The sequence below is a fragment of the Vanessa tameamea genome, chromosome 15 (genome assembly GCF_037043105.1).
Source record: "Vanessa tameamea isolate UH-Manoa-2023 chromosome 15, ilVanTame1 primary haplotype, whole genome shotgun sequence".
NCBI classification, from domain to species: Eukaryota; Metazoa; Arthropoda; class Insecta; order Lepidoptera; family Nymphalidae; genus Vanessa; species Vanessa tameamea.
The window spans coordinates 3,251,166-3,274,775 of record NC_087323.1 but is presented as its reverse complement, the minus strand read 5'-3'; the positions used below and the strand labels follow the sequence as shown (position 1 = coordinate 3,274,775).

Below are 23,610 nucleotides of genomic sequence, written 5' to 3'. Positions count from 1 at the left end.
TAGCGGTAGAATAAAACATCACTTAAGGACTACTGTACATGTACAATTTATTGTTGTTTTTAAAGGTACCGATAGATGGCAGAAATATTATCTTAACAATATAGAAAACCACACGAATAAACGACTGAATAATACAACAATGAAATTAGTTGGATATTTTCTAATAATTATCAATGTTATATAATTGTTATGATCATCGTAATTAACAATCTAACAGTAATTTTCAAACCTAAAACGATACTTAAGAAAATCACTTTAGATAGTAATTTGATGTCTAACTCAAAATTCACTAAATAAATTGTGAAAAAATAAAATCAAAAACTACTAAAAAAGTTGTATTTAAAAATATGAGTTGCTGTATCCCACAAATAGTTTATTTTCACAATTTGTTTTCTGTTGTTGTATGAAAAGCGTTTTGTTTTTGCAAAAATGCAAATCAAGTTAATTAAAATATGTTCTTGCACGTTAAAAATTTATCAAATATTCGTTTTGATATAAAAATATGGTCTATGAAATATAAAATTTTAAGTCTAATAAAATTAATCTTTCTTTTCTCAATTTCTTCCAGTTTCCACTTTCCACTGCTATATATATAAAAGTTGTATATAAATAAAAGTTGTCTTCATTAGAGCACTTTAAATTGAAAGAGACAAACCAAGTAGAATTGGTTTATTGGGTGCCCATCGTACTTGTGAATAAATTATTAATTTTATTTAAATATTTTGTGCATTAATTAAACATTTTAAACTTAAAAACTTATTCCATAAACATCTAAAAAATAGGTATTGACTATTGATAACAGTGGGTTATATTTTATGGGTTGTAGAATAATTTAATTTGAAAATAAAAACAATAACTTGCATTTTGACAATAAGTATTTCTTTTAATTATATTTTATAGGAAGTCATTTCTTTATAATATTCATTAAGAGTTACTTTATCGCCTCGTTATGCTTCGGCCAATAATTATTACAAGTCTAAAAACATTTTTAGAAAAACAAAGTGTCAGATATAAAGTAGTTAAACCCGTTTCATACTTGAAACCAGCGGATAAATTAAAGCAATTTAATAAAGAAAATAAGGAACTCTTTGGGCCCCTATTAGAAACGAATAAGCAAAAAAAAAGTAGATTGAAAAAGGAAGGTTAGTTTAAACTTTAAGCAAATCGATTATTTTAATTTTTGGCATTTTGCTGTGCATCGTAACCTTGTAAAATAAATATTTCAACTTTCTATATTGCCTTTTAGTTGTCATTGTAGTGTTGGTTACCCTTCATGATAAATCTTTAATTATACATTTATACAACGCAGTGACTTATTACGTTCTAATGTTTCTAAAGTAAAGTAAATATACGATGTGCGTCTTAAATACCAGAAGCGTGTGAACAAATCTCGTATGTAATCATATGACTTTTAGCGCCGTGTGATATACTCATGTACATTTTTGCAGTTATAAAATTATCTGTTTTAGCTAAAAATAGACCACATCAAAACAACGAAGTGACCGCATCGAATGAAAGTACGCAAAAGTTTATCGACGTTACGAGACAAGATGCTGTAGTAAATCAGAGCCTTTGTGCTAATAGAAGATACATCAGTGCTATTAGGAGTGTAAAAAGTTTTAAACACACTATGTGGCAAAATACGAGGACTTGTTTTAATCTAGTGGGAGTTTTATTTAATGGAACACCTGTCAGGGGTATAAAGACATTTGTAGTGAACAATGCAACCGGCAGTTCAGCTGCACAACCTGGGTACGTCAGTGAGGACAAAATTCTCCAAATTAAACAACACCAGAATGATTATGCCCAACAATACCCATCTGTTACTTTAATATTAAACAAAACAATGACCGAAGAGTCAAGAAAATCATTAGATAAATGGAAGAAAGAAAGAATAGAAGAAATGGGGTTGGAAGAATTTAATACATTTTATCAAGGTATGTAAAAATGCTTTATTTAATGTGTTATCATAAAGAAACATATGTTAAAATTTACAGACTGTTTTTAACAAAATTAAGTAATTTGCTTTTTTTAACTTCTGGAAGTGACAATTGATGCCATATTCTACTATATTAATGTATACTATGTTCATATATACTAAGTTATTTTATAGTATTATGTTGTTTACACTGATACATTTCTTTCCAGTAATTAGCCAAAAATCTATTAAGAGACATTGTTTAAAAATACTTAGTTACATTAGGCCAGTCAGCTATGAGTTTAAAAGTTATATTGATATATAGACAGGACATTGCACTGTATATTACTTGGCAAGGAGACTCAGTCACATTATATGTTAAAGATATAATATATAGTAAAAGTATTATATGATCAGCGTTGAACAATGTTTGAAATTATATATATACAAAGGTTTTGATCAGTATTAGTAGTATTTGACAAAAATACTTATAAATCTCTTATATATTAATATTGTCATTATGGGACGATAGCTGCACATTAAAAAATGATTATGGTCTTATTTTGAAGAGCTCCTGACGTAGATGTACAGAAAATTAAATAGGATTCTTGATTGCAATTTGCTACATTGTTACAATTTAACAAAGAATTTATTTTAAGAGAGTGAAAAAATGTTACCGACTTAGACAGCAGTGCTATATATAAAAAAAAAGAAAAACACAGTCTCAATTCTCAAAATCAATCTCAAATAACAAACTCTAATTCTAACTGAGCTAATGTATTCTATTTGACATTATAAATTTAATTTATATAAAGTTTCATCATTTTAACGCCAAATGGGAATGAGTGACTTGCAGTTTACAATGAAATTAAAACTAAAACAAAATCTGCCATAGGTTTCAATATTCCTAAAAAATCCTTTGAATAAACGCGAAGTTTCCCACCACTAGACTAGACCCACTAGTTTATTATAAAGGAACCATATAAACTGTTGTATATACCATTATTTTAGTAAAATTTAATGTTTAACATAATCAACAGTGCTTACAGGTCCTTTTAATTCTCTTCCGTATTAATTACATAGCTAATCATATTTTCATTGTTATTTCCACTTTTGATCAATGGTTATACCTTTTACTATCTAAAATATGATCCAGATGTTGATGACATACACAATAAGTGCATAGGATATGTGCTTATTGTGTATATTAAATGAATAAATTACAATGTTTTTAATTTTTATTTTGAATAGTTACACTTAAAATTATTTACTATATAAATATACAGTTAGTAGATAAAAGCTACATTTTATTGTATTTAATTTCAATAAGAATACTTGAGATAATATTTTATGAATCAATATATTTCTTTGATAAACAAATTTACACTAACAAAGATAACTTCAAATTCAAACTAAATAATAATCAAACTTAGAATAATTATTTCTGTTTATAAGGTGACTTTAAATAAACAATATCAAATAATTTCATAAAGATAAAAAGAAAATTAACAAAAAAAGCCTACTTAAATAATATATCAGGAATTGCAATTCATTTGCTGGAACTTATTGAAGTGTATGATTGTCTGTCTCTGATACTCGTCACTAGATTTTTACAGAAATTAAAATACTTTTTCTACAAAAAAAATAAATTGACATAGACTTCAATTTTTTTTTCCATTGGTTAAACACAAACACTAATCAGAATTTGTGCATTTATTAATAAAAATAACTGTTTGTTCCCTTAATTTCCTATTGAATAGTGTATTTATTAATATAAATATAAATCTAGCATCATTTTATTGCTTTTGTCATGTTGTACTTCACATAATGCTATTTAAAAGTTTAATAACTTTCATAATATTATAGAATGTTACTCTATATCGGGAACAATCACATGTTCAACATGCACTTGTACAAACATTCTGTTGAATTTTCAAATATGGTAATAAAATATACGAAAACACCCATTATGATCTCTTTAACATGCACTTTAAAATCTAATACGAATAATGTTAAGAGTATCAATCAAATATCAATTACCTCTTATAATAACTATATTAAGGTTAAATATATTAGGAAATTACAAAGAGATTAATTTGTTAAAAGTTGTTTCTTGTTAGTTTTATGATACATCATAACATGACTTGATTTCTATTCTTTTTTATGTATATTTCTTTACATAGAAGATCAGTAATCAAATTGTCATGGCTGTTATTTTTTTTTTTTATTTATAAATCAAAACAAAGGTCAAGAGCAAGTTTCATTTTTACATCTATTCTACACTATATTATAAATGCGAATAAAGTAATTCTGTCTGTTACCCTTTCGCTATTTTGATGAGATTTCATACAAAACCATCTTGAATCCCAAGGATGGATATATGCTACCTTTTATTTGTATTTTCTTTCCTTCAAACGGTGTTAAATTGGTAAGGTAATGATTATATGCAATTTATTCAATTTTTAAGATGACTATATATCTATGATGACAAAAAAGTTACAAAATACTATCATAAAGGGTATTTAGGGTTGAAATATATTGTAGGTCCCCATATGGTGTTTTCATACTTTGTCATGGTAGAAATGTAAACACTAATATTTAGGCTTTTAGTACAAATAACAATTAATCAAGTGTTTTTTGAATCTCTTTTCAATTAAATAGGGATTAAACTGAATAAATTATGTAATCTTAACTTTTGAAGAATTTTGTAGTGTAAATTCATTTGTGTAGAAAATTATCTTAGTAGATATTTAATCATAGGTGTGAATTTAACGTTTTTATCAACTTCACAATAAAATTATTAAAATAGGAATAGATATGAGTTAGTAGATAACAACTTTGAGTGTTAAAATTTCTTTTTTTCAACAAAATGACAATCTGTATTTTACGCGTGTGAAGACGCAGGTTCAGCTAGTTTTCTATAAGAAGTTTTTCAAGGAGAGTCAAAACACAGAGACAGAGTATTTACATAGAAGGTTATTCAAATAAATAATTGACATACCAGCTAAAACTAGTCAAGTAAAAGTGACCTTAGCTTATGACCATGAGTCATTTGCGTACTGTAACTTTGAATACAACCATGGCCAAATAATGGTAATGACATATGAATTGAATTCATTTATAAATATGTAATAAACTGTATCTTATTCAAATACCTATTATGGCTATAATTATTTGACTTGGTGTGCTAAATTGAATTGCAATTTTAATCAATATACAACAATATTAAAAAAAGGTTGTGATATTATTTACTTGGTGTTTAGGACTTTGTGCAAGCCCTAACTAAGTTCTGGGTAGATACTCATCAGATGTTCTACCGTCACAGCAATATTTAGTATTGTTGTGTTCCCGTTTGAAGGGCGAGTGAGTTAGTGTAACTACAGGCACAAGGGATGCACAACTTGGGTTACATGGTTGGTGGTGCATTAGCGATGTAAGGAATGGTTAATATTTCTTACAACGCCATTGTCTATGGCCGGTTGTGACCACTTACCATTAAGTGGCCCATTTGCTTGTCTGCCTACATATATCATGATATATTTTTTAATTACAATTAGAGATATTCTGTATCCTTACATATTATTTATTTATTTTACAGCTCAATTGGCATCCGGCACAAAATTTCATAATACCCTGAAAACATATTTCACGCAACCAAGGAACCAACTACGTATAGAAAAAGATGTCGAAGGTGTCTGGTTGTCCGTCGCGGAGGTATTGAAAAGTATATCTTCACCGAAGGCGATAGAATCTAATGTAATACACCCTGTATTGAAATACCGTGGAGTATTTGATGCTATTGCTGATTATGAGTAAGTGTATTTTTTATAATAATAATTAATCCAATGCAACAATATAACATATAATTTGTTTTATTGTATGTCTGCCTTTTAACACAACTCGTAAGAGTAACTATCAATTTAAATATACTATATATTACATGTAGTAAAATATTTTTAATGTACAAATTTTTATTTGTGCAATGCTAACACACGCTAGGTGACAAGCATCCTACAAGTGTTGTCAATTCAATATATAATTATTGTTATTTTTACTAGTTGAACGATACAGAAGATAAAATACTGAAGCATCATCTTGTGGCAAGTTATAACTACCTACATAGTGTAAACCCTTTTTAATGAAATATATCTGTGTCAATTCTCATGGTGGCAATTGAGCTATCTAATTGAACACTATCTGATTAGGTCAATACGACCCAGAGACATTGGTAGTGTAAGAAATGTTAACCATTACTTGTTACATTATTTGTTACATTGTGCATGTACCAGCAATTTTTCTAACTACAATGTTACATTGTGTCTGTGGTTACACAGGCTCACTTACCTTTAAAATTGAAATAAATTAAACTAAGCATTGTTGTTTTTAAGGAGAAAATATGATGAGTGGGTGGTACCAACCCATATCACACTACTTACACAATGATCTACCACCCAGTTGTTATTAAATAAGCATATAATATTTCTTTGATATTCCAGAGAAAAACCAACACTTATTGAATGGAAAAAATCAGACAAGCCACGAAAATCGATAGCAATGACATACGACAATCCTGTCCAGTTGGCAGCTTACTTTGGTGCAGTATGCAATGATCTGAATTACAAACACTTCAACGTAAGAGACGCTTTACTAGTCATAGCTTACACAGATGGTTCTAAGGCAGATGTATTCCATCTATCAACGGATAAGCTTAGAGAACATTGGGCACAATGGTTGATCAGACTGGAAGAGTATATGGAGAAATATAGCAATGATTCAGAGAAGATTTTGAAGGGTGGGAAACGGTCGTTCGAGGAGGAAATTGGGAAACTCTAATAATTTAAGGTAGTTGTAATTTATTACAGAGATATTTTAACAACCATTCTTTGTCATATTAATCTTTACTATGGGACAAAATAAAATAATGCATGTAGCAGATATAATTTAACCGTTTGCTAAGTTTTACTCAAATTATTTGAAGAAATGAAACTCTATTGATCAATATGTTTATTAAATTATTTATTTGTAATTGACAATATTGTTTTTGGCAGCATCTCTCAGCTTTAGGCAATATAGTATTAACACTGGGGAATAGGCGAAAATATCCCCCACCCGCCGTTCCACATACTTTAAAGCGGCCGTATTCTGAACCGCCCCCAATTATATTTTTACAAACTAAAAAACGAAAAACAAAATATTAGTTCGGTTATCGCCTCGATAAAAATAACCTTGACATTCGCCTTAATCAGTAAATTAATATTTTACAGAGACAATTCATCAATCACCTGTTGGATCTTATCTACAAGATAATCGAAACAAAAAAACCTCGAAATTGGAGTCTCACTAGATTGAGGAATAATATGCGGTACATTACATACAAATGTTACCATTTATTTGAATAAAATAGCACATGTGATATGCCAATATTTGAAGGAAAATATGACATTCATAATATTTACGAAATGATCATAAGTTTCTTTAAATTTTCACAAGCACTGCATAAAAAAAGCTATCTAATATTTGTTTGTAATGTAACTAGTATATTCTGTGGTCAATTATTATAAAAGAAAATTAAAAAAAAAAGTTCCATTGCTAATGACATTTCTAGCGTGAATGCATTTATTAATTCCAGTTCTTATATTTTCCTTACATTTGTAGTTCTAATTCAGCTGTTATAGAAATATTATATTAACATATCTTTATTTGATCCATATACTTAAGTTTTCAACTCAGTGGAAAATGAAATTGCTTGTTCCATGGGCATTAATGAATAAGGTGAATTTTTGCCTTCTATTTCGAAACTTATTTAAATATCACTCAGATATAAGGTATGTTTCACGTTTTCACTGGAATATTTGTGCTTTTCAATGCCTTATAAAGTCAAAATCAATACAAAACATTGTTAAGTTAGTTGTTTAACAGTTATGGTAAAGAAACATGACATGAATATATGTTTTACACCATAATATTGCAATTATTGTTTCTGTCGTGAATAGTTTAATATTTACAAAAATAAGACAATTTGTCAATGGTGGCTGAGGTAAAGACTGGAATTGTTATTGGGTATGTTGTTATCTTAGAATGTTGTTAGAGGAAGAGTGAGTACCAACTGAAGCTTGAAGTTCAAAGCGGAGTAATGTGAAGTTATAAGGCTCCAAAACACATGTACACTAAAATTATATGATAGAAGTATAATATAATTATATCTGTATTGCTTTAATCTATGAGTATGCTGGTTGTTAAATGTTCTTATTAAATATAATTTTAACTTTATTAATTGTCCTAGCTTAAAAGTGAATATGTAGTGCGTAAAATTTTATTACATATGTATCTTATTTCCTAAGTAAATTAATAATTTGCTAAATTGAACTACTACATACATACATGTGAATCGTAATAACTAATTATTATATACCAAAGTTATTTTTTTAATGTTTAAAAGTATCTTTTATGTATACTTCTGATACTCCCTATATATAATTTAGCATTTGAACTATGCTAAGACATACATGTGTGTTGGAACCTTAAGAAACTAATTGGTGAATATTTAAGTGTCTGTATTTATTATGGTTAAGTCTTTATATTATAGCAACGCATTGCATTGGTCGTTTTTGTAAATTATTGTTATTTAAATTAATTAATAATAAATAATGTTTTGACTAGTTTTTTTTCGCGTTTGTTAATTTTTTTTTATCTAATCTAATGTAGTACAAAAACTTTTTTTTTAAATAATTAAAATAAATTCTAATGAATGAAAAAAAAATACGAAACAATTTTTTTTTCATACAAGTAAAACTGTAATACTATCTTATCGATGTAAAGGGAAAATAATTGTTTACGGGCATTATTATCGTGGTATTTATGAAAGCTTATCAAAAACAACAATTGCCACATCTTATTATGTTAATTTGATATAAACATTTTTCATTACAAAATGATGGGTTTTCATTATTTCTCGAATTCTTTTTATTTCATGTTAAGTGTTTTTAGTATGCCAAATAAATCTTTAACAACTAGTCAGTTTTCTTATTATCGCTTCAATATACTACAACAATAGTTATCATTCCTGTCCGTTCTATAGATCAATGTTAGTAACATTTTCTATGTGATTCATGACTAACTAACAAAAGTTAGAACGTAGATTGATAACAGCTGTCTATAATTTTATTATAAATAATACTTTACTATATGTGTTTCATAAATAGTGACACTCATTATGTTAAAATATTGTATAAACATAATATCAAATGTTCTCGTCTATCAGAAAAACATTAATTGAAGCGAATTTTCTGTCTATTTCATTTTGAAAGACTGTGCCCTTCGCCGACTCATTTTGTGATCTAATTTAATTAGGTTGTTATTGTTATAAAATGTCAGCTATTAAAGTATTTACAAAAAAGGATGTTTTTTTTATTTAATTTTTATTGGTATATTTTATTATAAAACAATTAATTAAAACACTCTTATAGCGCGCCCTTCAACGTTTCATAAATATTGGCGTACATTAGTGTTAGTGACACTCGTGCTTAAGATGTCTTACTGTGCGTGAGATGACTAACAATGTGTGTGTAGAGACAGTAAAAAATTTCAAATGAGATTATATTAACGTACTTAACACTTAACGACTATAATTAAATGTGGTTTGGCACGCCCCTCTACAGCGCGCGAATAGATGTATACTCAACAATAATAAAAAGTTAAATCTATCTACCAATCGGATAGGCTCAGTACCTCACGTACTGTGCAAATATTATCTTTACTAAATACATTTATGTTATAAAATATTACTTAAAAGCATAATTAAAACAGCGACAAGTTTTTTTCGTTTTTAGAACATGACGTACTTCTAAAAATTCTCATTAATTATAAGATCAGTCTTTTCCTGTTCTCGCTCCGCAGTCTCCTGGACCATGACGGTCTTGCGTTTGCGTTTACCATAAAGGAAATTACGCAAGGATAAATTCAACCTCGCGGACCATGATCTGCTTCGCCGTGTACTTGGTCACCTGGACGTTTAAATGACCAATACAGGCATCCGAGTCCGATGATTTCCTAATCCTAAACAGTTTAAAGAACCAAAACGCCTAAGTATTATAATCTGAAGGTCCAATGCACAGATCTTGAGCACTTTGGTTCTCTCGAAATTCTCCCCCGATGCCAACATCAACGTGTCACCCGCAAAACAAACGGCGCTACTACTTTCATCGGAAATCAAGATGCAGAACTAAGTCGTACGGGAGGTTCCATAACAGAGCTCGAAAATTGATACCCGTGGAATCACTCCGCTCACCTCACTCTGGGTATTCGTGCCGTGTTTTTCTATGTAAGAAACTAATCTGACACGTAAGGAACCACCGACGATTGCTTGCAGGTAGGGGACCAGACTATGGTGTAAAAGTGTCCCATAAAATCGCGTAGTGACCGCGCAAGATCGCGTCGATAATCGAACGGCCCTATCGGAAACCAGATTGGGGCCGACACGTTACGAGACTTGTTTAAAGAAGACTGAGCCAATTTCGTATCACTATACCGCCTCGATAGTGGCTGAAGACTATCCGATGAACACTTGAGGAATATGATTCTTTGTTATTTACTTCACTGACGAAATCCTTGTTGCACGTTCATCCACACTGGCCCTCTACGCTGGTCACGCCGACATCACGGCGTCCTACACGGTAATGATCTAGATATACCTGGCTCAAGGACAGCACGACTGACAACATAGGACTTGTGCTTGAGTGATGAGTTCCGACTTGAGATCATCATTATATATTTTCCGCCCTATGCTGGAATCTAGTAATCTAGCAGGGATTCCTCCAGGGCTACTGCGTGACACATCTCAAACTTATGCCGTTTTTTTATTTATCGGACAGGCATTTGCCTCCACATCACCGGTAAATGGTAGTGGAGTCCAAAGACGAAGATGGCTAGTACAGTCAGGAAGAATGGACTATCGCCCACGCCATACCGGCCCGCAAGATGCTTATTCATGCCTCGATTGAAGAAGGTTATAAGAGGAGGGGAACACGGGTACTGGTAGAGAATTCCATTTTTTGGCGGTGCGGCAAAGAAAAGAGTGATTACTCAGGCGGCGACATCGCGAACCAGCTTGCTTAGGAATTAGAGACAATAATTTCACAGACCACTCACCTTGATACAGTTGATAGAAATCGCTTAGCGCCGCTATCTAACTCAAACATAGATTCAACAATCCAGGGGATTATCCCTTGGCGTCAATTGGAGGGATGGAACAAGAAAAAATGGTGACTTTTTTGTGAAAGGGCATAGCTGCCTTAACCACATTTGGCAATGAGTTCTAAATTTCTAATATCTTATCGAGTTCAAAAACAAGATCACTACGTCTCTTCTCAGTTTCCGCTCGCCCGGCTACTGCACCTCTGTGGTAACCCCCATGCACTGTATTATCACCTGCATAGCAATGTATGTTCATTGATATGCAAAAGAAAGAGTGTGGAGGAAAGCACCGAACCCTGGGGAATCCCAGTATTTACTGCGTGGAATTTTGAAACGCAATCATTACCTAAAACGCAAAGGCTACGCTTGTGTAGGAAACTGGCGATCCAGGTGCAAAGCTGAGCTGGCAAACCGTATAACGGAGCTTGGAGAGGAGACTTCTGTCGAAAGTCTTTAACCCAGAGGTTACGTACGCTAGAAGATTATACACACACACACTCTCACACGCACTCGCGCGCATACACACACACACGCTTGCACATTAGACTCTCTCTAAGCCTCCGTCACACATCCTGTTGAAAGAGACGGCTGGAACAGGTGCGTGAACACTGGAGACAACTCCGCTGCACACATCTTCAACACTATATCTGGTATTCCAACAGGACCGCTAGCTTTCCGTACATCAAGTGATTGCAGCTCTGTGCGCACATCATGCTGCCTAATTTTAATGTGGCCACTTTCTTCTGCGGATTTGGAGCTAGCGATCCAGCCCGATACCTGAGCGGTGGCAGCGAAAGTTGACATAATAGTTTTATACAGATCTGATTAAACACCGAAAGCTAGGGGAGCTCGAAGGATGCCAAAAATAATAAATATAAATTATACCCACTAAATATTGATTCTATTTTATAATAAATTACTAAAACTGAAATTAGCATATATGTACTTGGTAGGGCTTTGCGCAAGCCCTTCTGGATAGATACTACCCATTCATCAGTAATACTAAGTATATTTCATATATTCCAGTTTGAATGATGAGACAGCCAGTGTAACTTCAGGCTCAAGGTAGATAAAATGTTTGCTCCTAAGGTGAACAGGGGCGTAGCTACCGCCCTTTCAATTACACGGGACCCCCGGGCCACGGGGGCCCAATATAACTTAATTTTTAAAGTTTGGGTCCATTTAAACCACAAAGATCGTTTCCAAAAGATTCAGAAATTAACCGACCTTTTTCGGTCTACTATTATTCATATATCAATAAGGCAGGCATATAAATTCCAAGCCCATGGTTATGTTATCTCAACGTTTTAAACAAACCGTATTGCCATCTATGTTGGTTATTAGTAGACCATCAAAGCAAATAATACTCTGCATGCGTTGACGGTGTTTCCATTAGTAATTTGACGCAAACTATACTTGACCATGAAAAATGTCTTTTGTAAAAAATCTTTTCGTATAAAAATTTGTTGGGGCCCCTTAGGAAGGGCCTAAGGGGCCCCAACATTTTTTTATACGGGGCCCCGCCAAGGCACGCTACGCTTCTGGTGGTGAGGTAATATTCCTTACACTGTATATGGGCAGTGGTGGTCACACACTATCATGGATCCATTTACCCAAAATATGTTAACAATATTATAAAAATAGGAGGCTCTATTACATAGGCATATTAGAACAAATACTATAGGTACTTTTGATTTTGATTCCGACAGAAGATCCTCAGACTTACCTAATTATGTAGGCTGCTTTTACTTATTATTATTAGCCGTACTAGTAAACACTATCTCGGAATCGTGGTTAAAGAATGGAAATATTACCAATATGAATAGGACACATGAATCATAACCGAAGATGCGAATTAAAACCCAGGCAAGCATCACTGTATTTTCTTGTTTATTCCATAACTGATTCAGAGTAAAAGCGATTACAGTCTCGCCATCGCCTCTTTCTTCAGGTTTAAACTAATCTAAATTTGGAAATAAATAGATGACGAAATTTTTGCCATGACTTAAATTTGTAAAAAAATTTAATTTTTAAATGATACATATGTTATGATAATGTAAAATTATATGATAATGTATACATATTCAATGTAAACATTAATACAGCTGACGAATCGTCAGTGACGATGACAATTGATAGAGTTAAATATTGAAGTGCCAAAATTGCTTGATACTGTTTAAATTTTGTTTTAGTTAAATATATAATCATTGTTCCATGATAATTCCTTACTAGTTCTAACTTGCAAATGATTATGTTAAGCAAAACAAAATAAAAAAAAAACTGGTTTAAACTTTAATCTACGACGTCGTTGTTTTACACTTGATTAATTATTATGTGTCAGTTCAAAGTCTATTTTACAAACAGCAAGTTTATGGAACAATGTTTCATATAGTTGCTGTAACTACCTAAATAGGCATTGCTATTATGCCATTGTTTAAAGAGTGCAGTGAGTGAATTATTTGTGGAAAACTAAAAAGATAAAGATAAAACATTAGCTATAAGTGCAAACAAATATTTTCGTTAGTGTCTCTTATCAATGTAGATAACGTGCTATATTTTATTTTTATTCCGTAAGGATATATTATTTATTAATTATTCTCATTATTGCAATTTTACATATTTACATGTACAAGTTTTTTAGTGTTCAATTAAAAATTTAAATGTTTTGAAGTGTGAATATTTATTGGTAACTTTTTAATTACCTACAATTGGAGTATAATGGCCCATATTTTTCGCCGTTCAGCTTACCAAATTATTTATAAAAATAAATTATTATTATCTCCATCATCTCGTCAAAAATCTACTGAAGCTAATATACTTAAGTCTGTATATAAAGATTTCGAATTAACCTGTCAAACGGTCAGAGATTTTGCATGGCAAAACTTGGACAGATGGCCAGACAAAACTTTAACAGTAAGTACCTTTTTTATATTTAATTTTTTTTTAAATTACCAATTAATAAATTGTACCAGTAGTGCCTCCTGTTTGTACCGCCCACTCACCTTTTATTCTTTTGGCAGACAGGTGCCCATTTATCAGGTGGATTAAGAATTCCTAACTATAAATGATGAAAAAAAAAATGTTTGGCACTTTAGTTTTTAATAAAAAATATATTTAAAAAAAAACAATATATTTATGATTTGATAAATATATTGTTATCTGTGGTTTACCTAAAATAATAGTTAATTTTAATAAATTAATTTTTATTTTCTCTTCTAATTAGGTATGTGCCGTGACTGGTCACGGTTACACTTATGCTCAATCATACAGGATGTCTATTTGTTTCGGTGCATCATTACGCAGTAAACTAAAATTACAGAATGATGATAAAGTGGCGGTAATTTTGCCAAATGTCCCTGAATATCCTTGTGTTGTGTTAGGTATTCTTGAAGCTGGAGGTATTGCTAGTATAATGAATCCTGCTTATACACCACGTAAGTATTTGATATGATTTTTAATTATTACACTTATTATTACTAAATATAAATATACATTTTAAAAGAATTGCCTAATTGTTTGATTAATTCCAGATGAATTAAAACATCAATTAAAACTAATTGAATGCAAAGCAATAGTCTCCTCTAAGCTGTCTTATCCCAACATAGTACTAGCTCTAAAAGAGATAAATTTGAATATACCTATCATATTAATAGACAATGATGTACCGGAAAATACCATAAAGTTTGCAGAATTTGCTGAAGATTTGAATATAGATACAGATTGTTTGAAAAAAGTAAAAAGAACTGCTAAGGATCTAGCCATTTTACCATTTTCAAGTGGCACAACTGGTTTCCCTAAAGCAGTGGAGCTGACACACGAATGTTTAAACACAATGAATGAAATGATATTAGCCCCAGAAGTAATTGGTGTAGAAGAAGCTAGTGGTTTGTTATTATTAAATTATATATATCTTATTATTAAACTGTAGACAATTACTTATCTTTTGCTAAAATAAAATTTCAAATGATACACTCAAATGTGTAAAAGTGAGATTTGAGTGAGGTGTGAGAGTTAACATAAGCATTAAAATGATAATTACTTCTGACAATTAAGCCAATTGTTTCATGTATTTTAAATATTTTTATCATAACATATAGTATTTTAATAGCTTCAGTTAATACCTTTTTTGTTATTCATATATATTAATTATTTAATATTTTATAGGACAAAAAATGGACCATAAAAAATTGTTTAATATTTAAGTTAATTTATAATGTTGCTCATGTTGTGTTCATCTGAAAGTGGTATAGCATTTAAATGTGTACTTTATACAATATTGTATATTATTCTGTTGGTGGATAAATACATTTTGGATGAGTGAAGTCAGTACTTTTTGAAATATATGAAGTATGCATTATTTTATAATCTCCACAGTTTTGCTGAACAAATAAATTTAATTAAGATCAATTGATGTCGTTGTACGCAATTTCTAAATTTTTCTTTTTACCAGGTTCCTTCCAGTCAGTAACACCAGCAGTGTTGCCATTTTTCCACATCTTCGGTTTCAACGCACTGATGTTGAATCTAATGTCAAGAGGTATTAAGTTGGTGACAATGCCAACATTCAAGGCTGATCTTTTCCTCGAAACTATTGTTCGACACAAAGCGAATCATTTGTATGTCGTTCCGCCAATGAGTAAGTCAACAATATAAATTCTAAATCATTTACATGGCAGTACAGTTACAATATTTCTCTATGTCAAAAATTTATACAGAGATCGAGCATATATATATATATTTAGTTTTCTCCAATATAAGCGCGTTTATTATACACATTATGACGTCACAAACACTACTTTCTGGTTTTGTAGTAACATATTATTTTATACATTTTTAATTTAGTATATTATATATAATGTACATATTTATATGTATTGTTCACGAGGCGAATAGTTGATGAGTTAATGAATTTCTTCTCTTATTTTCTTGTCAGTCGCAAACTTGTTGTTCGTACGCACAAAACGGATATAAAAACAATATTTTGACTGTGATATAGTCGCGCAAAATTTTATTTTAAATTGTCCATTCTCACTTACAGTGGTATTTTTGGGCAAACATCCAGCGGTGACTCCGAAATACCTGGAAACAATACAGGGAATTATTTGCGGAGCCGCCCCCATTTCTAGTCACGACGCGAGTGCAGTTCTCAATAAAAATGTATGTCTGGCTTATATATACATATGTATGTGTTGTGTAATTCCGTAAATACTGTTTATTTATCTAAATTTTATTTTAAATTTGTATTAAGTAAGTAAGTTAAGTAAATATGTAGGTTTTTTTTCATTGGTTATTATTTTAAATCAATTTTGTGGGAATTTTAAAGAGCGACCTTTATTACGAATTTGGTCATGTTCGAATACGAATTTCCACCAGCGTCCTTTCTGATCATTTTATTTCGGTTGCTTTGTAATAAATTCCTAGTTTTTATACATTTTCGGAAAGCTAAGTAAACGATTATGTTTTTAAAATAATCTGCAGAACAAGTTTCATAATGACTTTTTTGGTTTTTCAGGCATATTTGAGTGAAAAAATAAAAAAATTTTTGAAATAATATCATTTTCCGTCTCGCATTTTTAAATTTGGACCGATAATTATTGTTAAAATATTGAAAAATATCCAGTGTTTAATCGTTTTTATAAATCAAAAGAAAAAAGTAGAAGTTGCAATTTTGACTTATTTTGAAAAAATCTAAAAAACGTGATAACTCAAAAATGGCTCACTTTTGCATTATGCATATTAAAATTATCGAAAAGAGTCACCCCTATCACCTCCTAACGGGAATACGTCAAATTACCAATAACCCTGTATATATAACAGGTATCGGACACAGGCATTTCTTAGTGTTAACGCTGACGTATAAATATGTCTCGGAAAAGAAATCAGTATTACTTATTTACTTTTTCTTAATTGTTACTTTACTTTAACTAAATTTATTGCGTTATTGGAGTAAGTCGTAGTAGGCTTCGTGCAGTCTCGTTTGTGTGACACTACCCGCTCGTCAGTTGTTTGTGTTGCTCAATATATTTTTAATAGTTCGTATTGCTTTTTTTCCGTGTTGGGTCTACGGTATACCAAACGGTGACCGAGTTTAATTACAAACATAAGATGCATAACATGATACTTTCCTTGGTAAACTATTTAAGGTGTAAGGAATAGTTAAAATTTTTAGCAGTCCTAATTAATCGAGGTGACCACTTCGCATCAGGTGGGCTGATAAATAAAAATACAGAAATTTTACTGATGTATAACGGTTTTTAAATATACATATACATATATATATTTAAAAATAAATTAATATATATATATATTTGTTACTTTTATTATTAAGAATACTAATTTATATATTATTATTTTATATATTTAGTTATTCATCCTAATTGGAACATCAATTTTCAAACTAAATTTGACATGTAGATTAACAAAATTTGCATAAATATGTACACTTGTGTTTAATTAATATATTAAAATTTACTTTAAGCAATATTTATATCTGTAAGGAAGTCGTACGCCAGACATCGAATATTATTATCATTTAAACTTAATTTAACTAAAACAAAAATTGATTTATATATATTCGTTTTAGTTAATTCAAAAGGTTTATCGGTAACCATAGATATTTTCTATGGTACAAATGTCCCACTGGACTGAGTTATTCCTTCTTTTTAAGAAGTAGTTTTGTAGGTTATTCCATGCTGCTTTAATTCAGGGTGTTTCTACTAAATAATTTAATGACGATTAATAGATTTTTTTTTTAATATACATATATAGTTTCTACGTAAAATAAAACAGATTCCCCGGTGTTCGTCTTATAAGTAATCTATTTTAGGTCAATAACATCTTATCGTAATAATGCATAATAATATGTTTCGATAAAACGACGTCACACCTAGAGTTTACTTATCTTAATATGTATTTTATCAATATATTACAATGTTATTTACAGATAAAAAGCTAAAATAAGATGATTATGTTTGGAGATAATATTTAAGTACAACGGCAAAGTCCGTGTCACATAAATTATAATTTCATAATGATTACCAGTAAAGTATAAAATCGTCCTAATGCCGTTTGATGCCCTAACCTCTATTATTTGAGCTCATCTATTGATTAAGGGCAAGCGAATGATGACGTAAATATGCATTTTTGGAACGATTAATATAATGGATTATTGGCAAATAAATGAACATCGATAAAACAGTTATTGGACGTTTTTTTTTTATCAAATATGTAGGCGGACAATCAAATTGGCCACCTGACGTTAAGTGGTCACCACCTTCCATAGACATTGGCACTGTTAGAAATATTAACCATCCCTTACTTCACCAATGCGCCACCAACCTTGAGAACTAAGATGTTATGTTTTTGTGCCTGTAGTTGCACTGGCTCACTCACCTTCAAACCGGAACACAACAATACCAAGTATTGCTGCTTGGCGGCAGAATATCTGATGAGTGAGTGGTACCTACCAAGACGGTCTTGCTCAAAGCCAAGTAAAATTAAAGTGGATAAAAGTAGTTTAGCCTAGTGTTGTATTATAAATAAAGATATATTACTCAGGAACTGTTAGTAGTGCACAATATAGCTGAACTATTAGAAAATCGCGTGGCATACGTAAATCTAAGGTTTGTTTATCTTTATTCCTTCTTCGATTGGAAGAGACTGTAGTGCTCAAGCGTGTGTGCTAACACAAGTGCTTCAGTCCCTCATACTTAAATCCCTCGGCAAAGATGCGAACTGTCAGGAACAGACCGAAGTAACCTTGTCGAACAGAACAAAAAATTTATATTTTATATAAATTACATGGAATTAGCTAATCACTTACACGAGATTCTACAGAGAGACAATTATTAATTCCATGTACTTTATTTCAGGTATTTAATATGATAGAGATGATATTAAAAAATACAAATAAATATACATGTTAATAAAATTAATTTTACAAATTTTTTGAACTAATTCATGCATTTTTTTTTCTGTCTTCAAGTCGTCACGCTCACTTAGACATCTTGTAAATAAGGGCGTCACTCGTACTACTGTAAAGCGATAATATAACGCGTAGGGGCGCCATCGTGAGTGAATAAATCTAGAATCTGGGATTAATAATATTTGTTTACCTTTAAATTTAAAAAATAGCACAACTGAAATGAATTCTTGAATTTATAGTCAGTGTCATTCGGGATAATGAAATGAGAATCAAAAAACGAAACAAGCAACTAGAAACTCACATACAAGGAGTCTGAAAATATTATACCCCTTTTATTAGCAGTCGTGTAAAAATATGAGTCTTTAAATCAATATAACTTTTTTTCAGAAAAATATCATCTTCAGGCAAGGCTATGGTCTAACAGAGACCTGTGGCGGGATATCTGTGGGAAACAAAACTGATGCTAATCACGCGTCAGTGGGTCATGTATTCGGGGGTGCTGAAGTGAAGATAACAGATCTGAACACCATGGAGGCCTTGGGGCCAGGACAGGTAATTAATTTTAAATTTATACGTCACCAATACAGTGAATGTCACAAATATGTTTTATAAGATATATGTTACTAACCTTTGAGTGAAGATACAAAATAAAATAAATGTGTGATGCTAACTAAAAATATTTAACAAATCTAAAATAAAATGTTGCCAGTTCTTTCGATACAATAAATTACTTTTTAAATGGAAACTCTTTTGTTAAATTTTAAATAATTATGTAAAAAACAAAGCATAGGCATAAAATGTATGGTATGAAATCTACATAAATAAATACGAAATACCACACACTGATTAATCACGAAATCTCAGAAACTATAATACCTACAAACTTGAAATTTGCCAAGTAGGTTCCTTATAAGGTGTAGTCATCTGCTAATATTTTACAAAACTTCACCCCTACGGGGGTAAAACGGGGTTGGAAGTTTGTATGAAAGTCCTATGTTTTAGAAGTAAGAGACTTGAAATTTAAAATGTATGGCTCTGCTTTGAGTTATACAAGTCATCTCTATATTATTGTTTTATAGAACGAAAACAATTCTTACATAATTAAAAATACCTATAGTTTTGTGCTTAACAACATACAGCAGTTTCTTTTTTCCTCAATGTTTTCCTCCATAAATTACATCGTAACTATAAGGCACGTACACATTATCTCTACATAGTATGTTATTATCTCTACATAGTATAAAATAAAGTCGCTTCCTGTACGCTTAGTTGTTTAAACTATGCAATCGATTATAATGCGGTTTTCATCAATAAACGGAGTGAATCAAGAGGATTATTTATATGTTTTCATACATGAGAATTTCATATTGTATTATACCTTACCTTTATAGCTTTATCGTACATGCCGGAACTGGTTGCTAGTCTTTAAATTATATAAAATATAATTACTTTACAGTGTGTTTTCTGTCTTCAAATGAATATTAATAGCACGATATTAATTTATTTTATTTTCTAAATTTATCATTATCGACTTGTTAGAGTTTTTAATACACTCTACATTATTTTGACCAAGTAATCGTCTGTACAGGTGACCCAAAATTCAACGATATATTAAGATGTAGGCCATTTTAGCATACTTATAAAAATATTTCCAAAAAAAAAAAATTCTACACCCTTAACTAGTATGGTTATGTTATAGGGTTTGCTATTCTTTCACTACCAAGCGGTCACTATCAATATCTATCGTCAGCGATAGTAACCGCTTTTTTGATTAAATATTAACCTGTTCGTCAATCGCTGATGCGTGACTAATCATGGAAACTAAGATCTCATGTCACTTTTGTCTGTAGTTACACTGACACACCCTTCAAACCAGAACACAACAATACTAAGTAATGCCGTGTGGTGGTAGAATGTCTGATGAGTAGGTGGTACCCACCCAGACGGGCTTGCACAAAGCCCCACCACTAAGGACGTTTACTACGCGGTGCGTTATTTTAAAAGTTGACGCAACTAATCCGGTTTCGATACATTATAAAAGTTTTATTTGTTTTCCTTACAGGAAGGTGAAATCTATTATCGAGGTAAGAATCTTATGAATGGATATTATAAAAACGTTGAAGCGACTAAAGAAGTGATGACTGAAGACGGCTGGTTCAAAACTGGTGACATTGGGAAATATGATGAGAATAAATATTTGTACGTTACTGATCGGTTAAAGGAACTTATAAAGGTAAATAGTGAAATTCGTATTCGTTTGTTTTTTCCATACAGGACATATTTAGCTGTATAAAAGTAGTTCACTATAGTACGACACAAGTACACAACTTAGATGCAGCATCGGCAAAATTCATAAAACCGATCACATCCGAATTAGCTGACTTCAAAATCATCAATCTTTATTTATTTGTAAATGATCTTTACATTATACATCAGCAGCTCATACTCGTTCACTGCTGGACATAGGCCTCTCCAATTGCAAGCCACTGTGATCTCTCTTCGGCTACTCGTATCCAGCTCCTGCCAGCCGTCTTGCGCAAATCGTCACTCCCCGAAACGTAATAATTTGTAATCTCATATCACCAAATGCAATCGCCAAATTAACGATTGATTGTTTTTCTGCGATGCTACATTTAAATTGTGTCGTACTATACGTATTTAATTTGAGGAAACTCACTGATTTTTGTCGTTTTTTTGGATATGAACATTTCCAGCCGGTGGTTAACTCTACTTTCAATTTAATCCTATAAAATTATTGAAATGTTCATGTAATATCTTATTTAATACAGAATATTTTTGATTTTGATAATATACAGCGATGCGACTAGGTTGCAGGAATTTAAAAATACATCTTATTGCAAGAAGTCGAATATATATTTACAAAAATTGCTAAAAACACTATTAAATCAAATCAAATTTGAATATGTATATGTAATTCAACAACGCTACTACCGTTTCGGAAAGCAGCCTCTAACGAGAAGATACGACAAGAAACTAGCTTTTCCAACAAACAGATTTACAATGTTAATAACAATTACTGTTCAATCAGTATTGTAATAATATTATAATATCATAAATATATTGTGAAGCACCTTTTAATGCGCCTATTTCTTTAATTACATAAGGTTCTTTAAATACATACAAATATTTGTGCTTTATAATATATTCCACGCAGACGCCTAGTCTCTAGAAATCGGTCTGAACGATATCAACATAATTTCTCATCCGAAATGTATATTGTCCATAGGTTAAAGGATTCCAAGTACCACCTGCTGAACTAGAAATGGTTCTCCGAACTCATCCCAAGATCCTCGACTGTGCAGTTATGGGTGTCCCTGACCCAATCTCAGGGGAGGTACCGAAGGCATTTGTGGTTACACAAGCTGGGGAATGTTTGAAGAGTGAGGAGATTTTAGATTACGTTAACAGCAAAGTTGTGTCTTTTAAGAATATCAAAGATGTTCAATTCGTTGAAGCAATACCTAAGAATTCAGCAGGTAAGATATTGAGGAAGGAATTGAAAGCGAAGTATTGTTAGCGATCAGTTTTGACGTAATACGGTTAAATTGTAAAAATACACTCACACATATACAACGCGCCATTATTTTTTAAATATTTACTTTAGTAATAAAGCAAAGATACAACGACGTAAAGTTTAATACTTAGTAGAGTACTATATTTTTATAAGTCGTTTTACGACTATCAAAACGATAAAATATATATTTTACAATCGAGAGTATTTTTAATGATGGAATTTATATTTAATAATCTTAATATCTTTTAATATCTTTTGATAAATTACTTCATAAAAAATAAAGAAAATTTTTAAGACATATTTATCTCAAATATATTTTATTTAAATGTTATTATTATAAAATCTGTCATATTTAGCTCAATTGTTTGTTACAAATAGCATCTTTTGAAAAATATTACACGTAAAACTAGTTTGGCGTGAAATTGAGTTTAAATTTTACAATAAATAATCTAATAAGGTACTATAAATATAGGGTTAAACCTGTAAGATGGAAATTCTGCTACATGTAGGTATATTTACTAACCCGTATTGATACCGGTTCAATATCTTTTTTTGACACGACCTTTATAAAGCAAAAACAAATCGTTTTTTAATCTGTTTTAATCGATATGTCATCCAAAAAAAAAAAATCTCTAAAAAAAGATTTAAAAAAAAATCACATCGATTTTATCATATGTATTGGGGTTATACGGCGATTAAAACTTATTGCATCCATTCTAAAGTCTATAAGATCGTGAGAAAACTAACATTTGGTTAACTAGGGTAATACTTTTTTGTCAACACTAACAATAACGCAATATTTTAATAAGAGCTCAAAAAAGGTCTTACATAATAAAATAATCGATAACATTGCAGAATAGGTTATGTATATGTTTTGTATGATGATACGAGACGAATATTGTAGTGTGCCATTTAAGAGTAAAATTTCAAGGTCAGATTAAGATTTTTCCGTTTGTGTGATAGAGACAAAAATATATTAGAGAAAAAGAGAGGCATACAAACACTTTGGGAGTTTCTGATGAAGTAAAACCTTTTTGTATC

General features: G+C 31.0%; 2 protein-coding genes across 2 annotated transcripts; both read left to right on the top strand.

Annotated features, from left to right (window-relative positions):
• The first annotated feature begins 863 nt into the window (after positions 1 to 863).
• On the top strand, positions 864 to 8,931 carry LOC113399180 (mitochondrial genome maintenance exonuclease 1-like). Its single transcript, XM_026638260.2, has 5 exons — positions 864 to 1,142; positions 1,470 to 1,937; positions 5,517 to 5,730; positions 6,415 to 6,760; positions 7,183 to 8,931. Exons 1-4 carry the CDS (start codon positions 950 to 952, stop codon positions 6,749 to 6,751), a joined length of 1,212 nt encoding a protein of 403 aa, XP_026494045.2. The 5' UTR covers positions 864 to 949; the 3' UTR covers positions 6,752 to 6,760; positions 7,183 to 8,931.
• A 4,463-nt stretch (positions 8,932 to 13,394) lies between these two features.
• Positions 13,395 to 22,685, top strand: LOC113399179 (uncharacterized). The gene is made up of 8 exons (XM_026638258.2): positions 13,395 to 14,023; positions 14,334 to 14,544; positions 14,641 to 14,994; positions 15,561 to 15,746; positions 16,149 to 16,267; positions 19,422 to 19,586; positions 21,097 to 21,267; positions 22,282 to 22,685. Exons 1-8 carry the CDS (start codon positions 13,829 to 13,831, stop codon positions 22,570 to 22,572), a joined length of 1,692 nt encoding a protein of 563 aa, XP_026494043.2. The 5' UTR covers positions 13,395 to 13,828; the 3' UTR covers positions 22,573 to 22,685.
• Positions 22,686 to 23,610: the final 925 nt, after the last annotated feature.

Excerpts from the sequence above, each read along its gene's own strand:
- LOC113399179 (XM_026638258.2), top strand. The coding sequence starts at position 13,829 with ATGGCCCATATTTTTCGCCGTTCAGCTTACCAAATTATTTATAAAAAT. Across the intron at positions 14,024-14,333 it reads GGCCAGACAAAACTTTAACA|GTATGTGCCGTGACTGGTCA; the intron begins GTAAGTACCTTT and ends TCTTCTAATTAG. Across the intron at positions 14,995-15,560 it reads TGGTGTAGAAGAAGCTAGTG|GTTCCTTCCAGTCAGTAACA; the intron begins GTTTGTTATTAT and ends TCTTTTTACCAG.
- LOC113399180 (XM_026638260.2), top strand. The coding sequence starts at position 950 with ATGCTTCGGCCAATAATTATTACAAGTCTAAAAACATTTTTAGAAAAA. Across the intron at positions 1,143-1,469 it reads AAGTAGATTGAAAAAGGAAG|CTAAAAATAGACCACATCAA; the intron begins GTTAGTTTAAAC and ends TATCTGTTTTAG. Across the intron at positions 1,938-5,516 it reads ATTTAATACATTTTATCAAG|CTCAATTGGCATCCGGCACA; the intron begins GTATGTAAAAAT and ends TTTATTTTACAG.